This window comes from Limulus polyphemus, unplaced genomic scaffold, assembly GCF_000517525.1.
Source record: "Limulus polyphemus unplaced genomic scaffold, Limulus_polyphemus-2.1.2 Scaffold66, whole genome shotgun sequence".
In the NCBI taxonomy this organism is placed as follows: Eukaryota; Metazoa; Arthropoda; class Merostomata; order Xiphosura; family Limulidae; genus Limulus; species Limulus polyphemus.
The window spans coordinates 1,289,292-1,302,134 of record NW_013665676.1 but is presented as its reverse complement, the minus strand read 5'-3'; the positions used below and the strand labels follow the sequence as shown (position 1 = coordinate 1,302,134).

Sequence of the window (12,843 nt, the reverse complement as noted above, 5' to 3'; positions counted from 1 at the left end):
ACTAAAAATCTGGAGTTCTTAAAAACTATTTGTTCAATAAAAGGCAGCACTTTTAATATATAATTTAATTACAATTCATATCGGTAAAAGTTATGAAAATTTTGAGCTCCACATCGAATCATTTCCCATGCAATTTCCCAGACAAAAAAAAACTTAATAGAAAATCTTCACTTTTTTTACAGTGAGGCATGAATACTAGATTACTAATTACTAGCACAAACAGCTGCCCTATGGCGGTATTTCTACTAGTATATTCTATTCAAAGGTCTGTAGATATGTCAAAATATGCTATTCAAATATATTTTATAAAATTGTGAAAACTTCATATTCATAATACTTTTAGTTGTTACAAAAGCAAAACTAAAAGTTTATACAGCAAGCATTTATGTTAACACTAATAATGAAAAAAAAAGAATAGATTTTTTTTTAGAGTATTAATTGTGTAAATAACTAGACTCAACCAAAGTTCGGGCAAACACCAAATAACCAAACATTTACAACAATTTTGGTAACAATTCTTTATTGTTAGTCTTGGATTACCACTGTTCAGAGCAATAAAAAGAAAAGGTTAAAATTTCTCATACAAAGTGCTTCTTATGAGATAGTGCAACATAATGTAATTTTCAAATATATATATATATATATTTTTTTTTCTAACATTTCTTTTCAATACAATAAAACTTAAGAAAATTTAAATTTGTAGATACCCTCCCAACACACTAATAAAAGAAAATGCAAAATTTTGCATAAACTATGATCATTAACTAATTTTACTAAATCTAATTATGAAATATGACATATGAATACACTGTATTCATATAATTTTCATCATAATAGGAATTAAGAGCAAATAGTTCAAAAATATTTCAAAACCAGTGTTTACTACACAAACAACTTATGGAATCATACAAGTAATAAATTGTATATTCTATTGTAAACTATGTTGATACAACAATAGATGATTGGTATGGATACTTCTTAACATTAAATTTTTAGAGGTGAAAATGTACATCTGCTGAACTTCCAAATAGCTAATACACAAATGAGCAAGTAAGTGTTTCCAAGTGGTCTAGTGACTAGGGTGAAAGAACTTCAGCCCTACATCGAAACTTATGCTGGTAAACAACCTGCAAAGATGTGGAATGTAGGCTCTTTTGTTCAAAATTACCCCCTTCCCCAAAAAAAAAACACAAAAAAAACAGTAAGTTTAAAATTTTTTGTGACAAACCAAATTTGTACAAAAAGCTTGGATTAAGATGATCTAAAAGTTTTGCTTGTGGAATATGGTACAAAATTTTTTACAAGAAAAACACCAAGACCAAACGGGTATTAAATCTACCTTAACACGAATTATTAAAATGAAAAGCAGAACACCAGTAGAAATATTTTCAACATTTTAATTACAAGGTTCACAGGAGGCTTTTTTTATTTTCATTTTGATGTCATCATGGTGACAAATTCTGGAAAAAAAAGTAGACAAATTAAGCATTCACACACAAAGTGCACTTAAATATTTTTATATTCTTTTTTATCATTATAAATAAAAGAAAAAATAGCCTTTACCAACTTGTTTTCTTCTTTGTTAGGAATAAAACAGTGCTTTTTTAAAAAGTTATACTGGTGTCTGTTCCCAGCTTTTGTTCAAGCTTTTAATCATGGTTAAACACTTCATTAAAAATCATCCAAAATGTTTTTCATTAGCTTCCTACTGACATAAGTAATCATATATTCTTGCTTCATATCTGCATTACAGTGTGCGTTTAAACTTTTTTTTTTTTCCTTTAACATGACAAAAGATAGGATCTTACAAGTCCTAACTACTACTAGCTAACAGTTTAAAAGAGAACTTGAGTAATGATTTGCTAGTTAACACTATAAATAATGCATCAAAAATTCAATATTTGATAACTCTTTATGGCTTTACAACCATCAGCATTCAGTATTTAAACAACTTGGACCAATGCACATTATACTGAATTGTACCTACATAAGCCAAAATTTTTGGGGTTTTAATATCCAATTTGCACTGGTTATCACTGACAATTAAGAATTACTCCAACTAATGTAATGTTTTCTAAGCAAAAAAAAAGTTAAGAACCATTGAATGGATATTAATAAAACTTCAATAGAAAAACTTGCCTGGATACAATGTTCAAAGATTAGAACAAAAGATACCTTGGAATGCTTGGTTTCTCAGATAAAATGGTTCACAGAAAAAATTTGTATTTTTAAGTGATGTGATGAATAGTAAAATATTGTTTACACTTATACTCTTGTATAAGTTCAACAGCTTTCCTCATATCCAAACATAATAAATTTGATATGGATAAACAAAAATAGTACTTAAAACACGTGTTGTAAAAAAATATGGTGCATCAGAGCATACATTTGACGTATGCATTACAATTCCATTTCTTTACTGTAGAGTCTTGACAAAAGACAGTTGTCCAAGTTATTACTAATATTAGGCTCAAAAATAAGTTAGTTCTTTGTGTCTATTACTTACTCTGTTCTCATAGTTCTAACTTATGTTCCCACTATACAAATAAACATACAAGAACTGAATAAACATTTTCAGTTTAAAAGAAATAATTAATGGGTGTTTCACATATAAATATTTAGATTTCTACTATAAACAAACAACCTTCTCTTTCAGTAGTCTGCGTTGACAGCTTCAGTCTGTACATGGTATAGTAACTGCTGAGTGATAAGTGGGGGACTGTTTATACTGTCATTTTTAAGTGGAAAAAAATTAATTAAGATTTTCCTTGCCTAAATTTGCCAAATCACAAACTATTTTTCAATCAAGTGATATTAGAACAAGGTGTAATCTTACTCATTTCTAACAAGATTTGTTTTTTCAAAGCAAACACTTAAACATGGCTTAGACAATACTTGCATAGTATAGCACATGGATAAAACTGAGATATTTAAGTATATGAATCATTAAGTACTAATTTATCCGATACAATTATTATATTGAAATCTTAAACAATTATCACTCTATCATGCATGTAGGTTTTTTTGTTTTTCAGTACTTATATGAAATAAGTTATGACTTTGCAAAATATGAAAGACCCTGTATTATTTTTAATATTTCTATAGTCAATTTTCTACAAAACAGCATCTGATGTTAATCTTTACTCCAGGAATGGTATTATAACACAGTTCAATCACGGTTTAAGATTTTCAACTATGTCAAGCAAGGTGTGAAAAAACAGTGTTATGAGACAATTTCTAATCAAAGAACATACGAGTGAAATAAAAAAATATGTAAAGTGTCAACCACACTTCACCTTTTTTTTAAATCCAGTGACAAAGAAGCCCTTTCACCAATACCAGGGCTCATCAGAACAGTGGGGATACAGCATAGCATTGGTGGTCAAGACATTTACATTACCAATTACTTAAACAACAAATGTTTTGGTGTGAAAAAGATTAAGTTGGTGAATAGTAATTTTTATCAATTTTATTTTAGTCATTCTCTCTTTGTCTCTCTTGGTACAATATCCAAACAGGACTTTGGTGACCATGGTTTTCCCACAGATCTCTATTCCTCAAGGCACAAAAAATTTCCAATGTCAATACAGCCATCCATTTAGATAGACTCTCAACACAAGTCAACTTCTGTCTTCAATGGTCTCTCTTTCCAGTTACGACCAGTTTCAATTTATTTCCTCCTAATGTGTCTGAGAAACTCCATCTCTTTCTGATGTTAGTCAGCAGCTTCCTCCTGCAACCTGTCCTTGACAAAATACCTTCAATTGAGGTGTGAATTTTCCAACATTCCTTCAAGAGGCACCTTATGAACCACAATTCACTTGCTTCAATTTTCTTTTCCATACTTGACACTATTGTCCAACATTCTGAAGCATATGCGAGAACTGGTATAACATAATAATTCAAAACTCTTAACTTTGTTCCCATAGAAATTTTATTATTTCTCAGTATATTTTTCATTTTCAGAAATGTGTTTATTGCCATCCCTATTCTTTGTTTTATTTTATGATCACATTTACTATCTGACATTATCCAGCTTCCCAGATAATTGAGTTTATTGACTTGTTCTCTACTTACTTTGACATTACATACAGAAATGATCTTCTTTGTAATTATCATGCATTCTGTTTTCCTACAATTGATACTTAAACACTTTTTCTCCTTTCACTAACAACTTCATCAAATTTTTTGCAGCTTCTCTTCTGAATCAGCTATTAAAACTCTGTCATCAGCATAACACAAGTTGTTCAAATTCTGTCTACCAATGGTAAATCTTCAATCTACTTAAGAATTCTCATTATACAAGTTAAACAAGACAGATGAAAACACGGCCTTGCCTCACGCCTCTCTTAATTTGAATGAAATTACTTAATTCATTTGTGTTTTTTTTTTCCTTGATTCATGAAAGACCATAAATTATGCTTGACAACCTATGGCAGTAGGTTACAGTACTCAACTAATTTGAGCAAGTCTCCTCTATCATTGTTCCAGTTACACCAGGCATCCATCAGATGAGATAATCCACAGGGCTTTAACTGTAACCTTGGTAAGGAAGGCTAATGGGTGCTACACTTTGCTTTAGGGTAATCCAGAGACTACAATAGCTATAGAGTACTTGTCTTACTGTTACCCAGACAACATACTGTCCTACTGTTGGAAGCAGTTTAACATCATACATAGAACATATTTAAGTCATTACCCATTCAAACTAAGTTTACGATTTTTATTAACATGAAATTATTTATTTTAACACTAATTTAAAAGAATATTGACACTAAGCACAGAATGTACTAAACTTTACCTGCCACTAGCTTTGAATATGCCATAATGAAAATGTACAGAATGAGTTAACTAGTAAATGACATAATATATAATGCAAGTATATTAAGTGAAGAACTAAATCAAAAAAGGGAAGGCCATGAAAATACTTGGTCAGGGATATCTGGAACGTTTTTAACTGGCTTGATTGGCTGCATCTCAATCTTTGTAACACCTTGATAGTGTGATTGAGGTGTTTCTATAGCCATTTTATGACATCAAAAAGGAAGTTAAAAAAATTTTGGCATTCTTTTTACACCCAAACAGTTGTCTAATGCAGAATCAAACTTTGGTTTCAATGAATAAGTCAAAAGACATTGCACTTACCTTGTGTATTAACTGTCAAACCTATATCTAACCTACAGAGTTAACAGGCATGAAAAGTTTTAGCAGTATACCAAGTTTGCTCATATAGAAAATGAATGGTTTAGAATTAGTTTATGGTTCTGATTTCAGAAATAAAATTTGAAAAATATACTGTTATTGTCCATGGAAAATAAACTAAGCACATATTTTCAGGAAATTCTCTATTAATTACTTTTTATTGAAAAATACCATTTTACTTTTTAACTGTTATAATTGTTTAAAATACTTCTGAATTCTAATTAATGAGTAAATGCATACCTTCATAATTTACTTGTCCATCTCCATCAATGTCTGCTTCTCTGATCATTTCATCTACTTCTTCATCTGTTAATTTCTCACCAAGGTTTGTCATAACATGGCGAAGTTCAGCAGCACTAATAAAACCATTACCATCTTTGTCAAATACTCTAAAGGCCTCTCTGATTTCTTCTTCACTATCTGTATCCTTCATTTTCCTTGCCATCATTGTGAGGAATTCAGGAAAATCAATAGTACCATTTCCTAAACAACAAACAAAAAAGTTTTTTAAAAAATTATTTACATGCAACAGGAAATGAAAAGCAACATGCCAAAATTAAATGAATCACCAGAAGATTACACTGCTTACAAATTAATATATATATATATATATACACACATACATACACACACACACACACACTCTTAAAAGGAGTGTGAAATAGAGGTTTTGCAAAATAAAATACAATTACTTTCTGTGCAAAAATATAACAACTAGGATATTAATCTTTCATATTTTAGACCCCTAAGTATACTTAATGAAAATTTAGTGTTTCAAAACAAACATTTTTATTACGATAACCTATAAAATCCACACAAATTTTATTTTATTCAACAGATTTCTGATGTTTAAATAACTCAACAGGTGTTTTTCCTTTGAACAGTAATAATGGTTAACTATAATAAATTTGTATACAAAATGAAAGACTATCCTAACTTCTGAAAAGCCCTCATCTCTTTCCCCTTTCAAAATACTCTGGATATTTTTGTGCAAATTATTTCCATTCTATAGATGTCTGTTTAGCTTTTTGCATTTTGTTTGTAACAAAATATCTCTGTTAATACACTCAGAGATTGTTAAACATATTTTTGTTTTATATTGCATTCCTAAAGATTATATCAATACATACATATTTTTATAAAATCAGTATCCTGTAAATATTATTAAAAGTTAAATCTTAACTGACTTGCTACTTAACTCAGATATTTGGTAAATAAATATATCAGTTCTTGTCTACACAAAATTATAATAAGTAAAAAAATTAATAAATACATTACAAAATTGCCAATTTTTTATTCTTTTAACCCTCTACATACAGACTTGGTCATTTTTTCCAACCTGTAACTATCACCTTACCATGGAACTATACATACTATAAATGTTTGGAGACAACTTGAATGGGTAATGATAAATGATGGCATAACCTTGTCAAAACGTTATACATTCAAGCCACCTCCAACATTTTATCTTCTAAAAAGTTGGTTCCTCATCATCATATGGCACTCTTTTAGTAGACATTATAAATCTGTTTGTACACAAAAAAATCAGATTATTTAATAAAGTATTTTTTACTAAAAATCTGCCTGTAAACTTTTTGGAGTTGTTTTGACTCTGTGTGCATACAGCTTCCAGATTTCATTTGCTTAACCTCTAGAACTTCCTAAATTAATATCAAAGGATTTCAACATAAGAATATATATTTCATCTCTTAACTTCTCCTCTACCCTAACACTAACTATCTGAATCAATGTAAGAGAAATAAAATATTGAAAATTATGAAATAAAATTAACATAACTAATTCTTCTTCATTCAAAACAATTTGTTTCCATATCTTAGGTTGAAGTTATTCACAAAACCAAATGTTTATTTTTTCACATATACTTTAGTTTAAATTTTATAGTTTTATTACCTGCCTTGATGTACAAATTATTCAACTCTAAAAAGCACCACAACACAGTAAGAAGCCATTAACAGATTTCCATACACCTACCTGTTGCATGTGTAAAGTTCTACCTTGTCATTTAGTGAGCAAAGCATTGTTAAAATGTTCTCTAACATCTTTCATGAAAAAAAATCCATTCACCTTTCAAATATTCATTTTAAAACATATACATAATTCACTAAAATAAAATGTCCAAAAAATAACTATAATTTAATTGTCTAACTAAGATATAACTAGGTAAAAAAAAACATTGTTAAATGCTATGAGTGTTAATTTTGTTTAGCAATAGATCACACATTCAAGACCTCTACTCTTATTAAAGTCAGTTGCTATCAATTCTGAAAGGATCATCACAAGCTTGAAATTGAAAATAAGCACTTTCTATTGGTTATAAACATGCACTTTAACTATGATTACAATTTTGAAAATTGCCTTGAAAATGAAAGATAGATGAGGCTTCTGTTGGGAAAATTTATTGATATTTCATTAAATTGAGAAGTTAGGACATTGAAAGTGTGCACTATATCTTGGAATTACTTACAAATCATGTGTACATAACATATGTAGTGTACATGTTTTACTGTTGAAGTTATATAAACTAACAGGTAAAAACTGAGAACACTCGCATATCCCCGAGAAGATCGTAAGTTTTTAACTTTTTTTTTTTTAGAAGTTAGAAATTAACACTTAAATAATATAAGAATTTGAATTATACACTACCTCCTGATTCTAATTCTATTGGTATATGTTAATAATAAAGATATTTAAATGTTGAAAGTAACTATGAAGCTGTAAAACATTGTGACATGCAGAAGAGCCATGCCCATACTTGGAGTTAACTGTATATATGTTCAAGCTTACAATCTAATAATTCAAATAAAACCACAATGACTAACTTACAGTTGAATTTACCCATTTTATAACTGTTACTTCAATTCAAACATTTGGTTTACTTCTATTCAGAAGTTATTTTACTGCAGAACATTATTTCACCATTCACTAAGAAAATACACACCATCTGCATCAACCTCATTAATCATATCTTGTAATTCTGCTTCAGTAGGATTTTGGCCAAGTGACCTCATCACAGTTCCAAGCTCTTTAGTTGTTATTGTTCCATCTCCATCTTTGTCAAACAAGGAAAAAGCTTCCTTGAATTCTATAGGAGGAAAATTAAGCTACTACATAAAAATGGCATATACAAATGGTTTTAAAAATGTATTGACCACACGTCATGTATAGTAAACTTTTTAAAAGTATATCTTAAAAATTTGGCTTAAACATATTATTTAACAAGTCACATTAACATTTTTATGGATATTAATTACACTGCTTCCATTAGTGGACTTCCCAGCATATTATATTCTACAAATTTTCCTTTGTAGACCAAACACTGAATATGTGAAAGTCCCCAGAATATTCATGCTTTGATCCATATGCTCATAGGCCTAAAACAATTTTAGTTTCTGACCAACCATATTTTATTATTGCAACCTTAAAAAGATTTGTCAGTGTTTAAATAAAATTTTGATATTGGCTTAATATAAGTTTACTTTTGAATCCTTGTAGTTCACCTGTAATGATTGCCAGAGTAAATCACAACCCTTGCTAATGCATCTCTACCATCAGTATAGTGAGACATTGTATGTTCATTTGCCTATTGTTCTAACTCCTTGACATATTTGGAAATAAACAGCACCATTCATAATACTATATAGATATGTTTTGAGCAATATTTCACACATACACAGATAAGTCAAAAAGTAAATAAATGTTCCATCCATAGGAACAGGTTTGGAATATGCAATGTGTTTCAATGTGAAAAGTTACAACATTTAGCATACAGTATTGTTCTGAGACTTCCAAGTTTTTGAATGAAACTTCCAAAATTGATGCATTGAAAATTCTGATTTTTCAAATTAAATGAAGTGATGAAATAGACCAGTTTGTTTAAAGTAAACCAGAATTCCATATCAAATTTTTTCTTCCAGTCCATGTATCTTTTAAGTCAAATCATTAAACAGAATCAACATCCCAATTTAAAAAAATATAGTGTATAAAAGAACAAATTTTGTAGGCCTACCTCAAACTGAAAGTCTACCACATTTTTAATTTCCATGCCATTTTTACAAGAATATTTCTTTCACCAATATCAGAGAAAAGTTATTTTGTTTGGTTTTGACATATAGTCCTTTCCTCATGATGAATAACCTAAAATACTTTGTTTAGTGGTTTGGAAAATATCTGACACACCAAAACAGTTATCTGTTATTATTCAGTGGACCAATTATACAAGTGCCCACGATTTGTAAATTCAGCAAAACCTGTCTACTACAGCAAAAGTAACAAATCAAAGGACAGATTAGCCTTTTATGTCATCCTTTCTTTCCTAAGTCAACATTTTCCTTACTGAAAATGTATTCTAAACAGATACCTCTGCACCACAAATAACCATTACCTCACACTACTGCTGTGAAGGTTTTTAAGCATTCCTCAAGCTTTGAATGAAGCTCCCACTCAAACACATATTAAGGTGTATTGTGCCAGCCTTTGATGTAATCATTATTATACTGTAACCCACCACCCACAAGATGGTGAGACGTCCACTGTGTACAACAATCCCCATGAACATTAGCATTCGAACAAAGGCCAATGATTTCCTTGGCACTGTTTAATTGAGATGCATTTATTCTTAGGGAGTAACAGCATTTTTGCACTTGCTTTTTTTTGTTACCACTCATAGCAAAGACTTTCTTTCTTTAATTTTCTTAATTATGATAAATATATCAAATCCCACACTGAAGATAGTGGAGGGGCCAGTGCAGATACAGAAATTACAAAGATGGGATCCAATTGGTGTAAGACTACATCCATCATGTGCATCTTTGTTCAAGAGAGCAAAAGAACCTTTTGCATGATGCTAAAGTGTCATATACATGGGCAGAATGCAAGACTGCTCAACCAGAGTATCTGTAGGATTGGCTGTCACCAAGCACAGTCACACAATGTTCCACTCATGATGGGTACCTAAACTTGCATATGAGTGTTAATCTCTCTTGTGCAGGAAATTAAGGAGACACAGACGCTCTAATACAAACTGAGGAAGACTGAAACGGAGATGAACTAGTCACTCCAAATGAGAAGACTCCTGAAGGAGAAGGGAGGACAACAGTGAAAGCCACACTGGATGGGGCAACAAGTTTTACTGTAATACTTTGCCCATTGGACCAGTAAATCTAAAACAACTAAAATGATATACACACAAATATACATAATCCTTTAACTCGTAAACCTTCAGTCACACATTCAGAGTAACAAGAATTAAATTAATACAATATTATTGCACTGCTTCTGACTGCAGTGAGGCCAATAATAAAAATTACAAAAGTTAAGAAATAGTCTGTGAAAGTATTAAAGCAAGTTACAATTTCAATATCAGTTTGTATACTTGGGGTATTCTACACACTACCCTGTAAAATCCTAATTGCTAAATGTTGAAAATCCTAAAAATACATGAACTAGTATATATGTGCAGCTCAGATGCAAAACATATGTGCCAACACTGGCTGCCAATGACACTGTATTGATTGCATTATCAGTTAAATAAAAGCAAAGTTCTAGAAATTATATTCTACATTTATGTCTTTTGTCTCTTAGACAAATGACATGTATTGTAACATGTAGGTGGAATGACTCCTTTCTTTCTTTCTTCCTTCTCTAATCAATGACAGGAATTTTGTTTACAATTAATACTGGAAGGCTTATAATTAACAATTACAATACATGAAAGACATTCATCCTTATTTCCTACATACAAACATTACTTTCTCTGGTGACCTTGGTAAACAGTTCTGCAAAAAACTGGGAAACACTAGGCTGTTCACTAGACATTCTTTAAAATTTTACCACCTTAGAATTTTTTTTTAAATAAGTGTTCTAATACTAGGGAAAATAAAGTTGTTTCTTGAAATAAGTTGTCGACATATAAACCTAATCAACTTTAATGCAATTTTGTTTAATTTGTTGAACATTTGTAAGGGTTTTAAGAAAGTTTACAGATATGGTACATTTTATTTCTATTTCTAGAATTTACTAATAGTATGTAAATATAGTTCCTATTCAACGTAATACATACTAATGTTTCATTATTAGAAAATGTTCAGCTTTGATAAGCTAGGAAAGATGTAAACCTTGTGTTCATAGTTTGTTTCTTTTGTTAAATAAATTATCCTTCTTCCCTTCCTCTATTCTTGTAAAAAATATACTCTCTTATGAATAAATTTTCATATTTCCTCTAAAATATATATATAGTACAAGTGTATGTACATATATAATTTGCAAACATTTTTAATTAGCTTACACGTACCTGCAATTTGTTCTTCAGTCAATTGATCTGCCTGCAAAAAAAGAAAAATCTATCTTACCTAAAAATCACTGATCAACGCAAGAACAAAATATAGAAAAGTTCTCTCATAATAAACCTTCATAAAGAACAAAGTCCAATCAATGTTGGAACAAAAAAATAAATTACCTCAAAATGAACTTTCCATCACACTTACAAAATATATATAGAAAGAACAAAAACCAGAACTGATATTTAAAATTTTAAGAATATATGAAGACTCATTAATTTCCACACTATATAATAGTAATTCTATAGATACTCATAATACCCATGCAATATGTCTTGCAAATACCAAATTCATATTAGAAATCAAAGAATTACTCAGACTTTTCTGTAAGTTACTTTAGACTTGTGTCCTATTAGAAATTGTTACTCTTAACCTTCTCAAAGCATAATTAAAACTGACTCAATAAAAATTAACTTCGGAACCACAGCTATTAAATGACTTTCTATAAATAATTAAGATTCATCTAAATTAGTGTGCATTCAGGACCCAAGAAGTTTGTAATCCTGCCCAAAGATTTTATTAGCTTGAAACGCAGTACCACTACTGCCTAATAAAGTAAAATTTAAGTAAGTGTTGCTGTATTACAAATTTACATTTCTTAAACTTATAATTATGATGTTATCATACTAGAAAAAATGAATTGATGAAGAAATTTGTTTACCAATATTTAACTGTGTTTCAAGTTATGCCGGCTAGGATATAAATCAAATGATTGAACACGCAGTGTTTCAACTCTCGTTTAGTGTATTTGATGAGTTTCAGTTTCCTCATTAGGAGAAAGAAATTGTTGAAAAGAGTGCAGAGAAACTGCTACAATTATTTGCATTTCAATATTTGAAAACAAGTTTAAAAGTTGAATTGGTTTTTGTTGAAGCACAGATTAATTAGAGAATAGTTTTATAGTTATTCCATATTTTATTGTTAAAATTGTTAGGAGCTGAATAAACTATACACACAATTTTTTTTTTTATGCTTGTTTGTAGGCAGAAATACTTCTCTACTATGGAGTTAATTTATTAAATTTTATTCTAGGCGAGTTAAAAGAATTAACAGTTTCAAAATCATAGAAAATCATTTGATATTAATGTTTAACACCTAAAAAAGTAAATTTGCCACATTGATCCAATGATACTACATGTTTTAGTGGTAGAATCCCGTGCCAGCAGACCAATAAATATATATATAATATATATATAATATATAATTATTTAGTTGTTACGTTGACGTCGGAGTACGTACTACAAACTAAACTATAAATATTAATACTAAATTAATATTAAATAAT

At 29.7% G+C, this 12,843-nt stretch overlaps 1 protein-coding gene across 1 annotated transcript in view; it reads right to left on the bottom strand.

The window, feature by feature from the left end:
- Nucleotides 1–503: 503 nt before the first annotated feature.
- The window catches only part of LOC106465255 (calmodulin), a 17,092-nt gene continuing 4,752 nt past the window's right edge, over nt 504–12,843 (bottom strand). Inside the window, exons 2-5 of the mRNA XM_013925465.2 lie at nt 11,513–11,543; nt 8,162–8,305; nt 5,443–5,685; nt 504–1,460 (exon numbers count right to left, since the gene is read on the bottom strand). Coding sequence (XP_013780919.1) covers nt 1,432–1,460; nt 5,443–5,685; nt 8,162–8,305; nt 11,513–11,543 — 447 coding nt within the window. The 3' untranslated portion in view covers nt 504–1,431. The remainder of the gene's footprint in view (nt 1,461–5,442; nt 5,686–8,161; nt 8,306–11,512; nt 11,544–12,843) is intronic.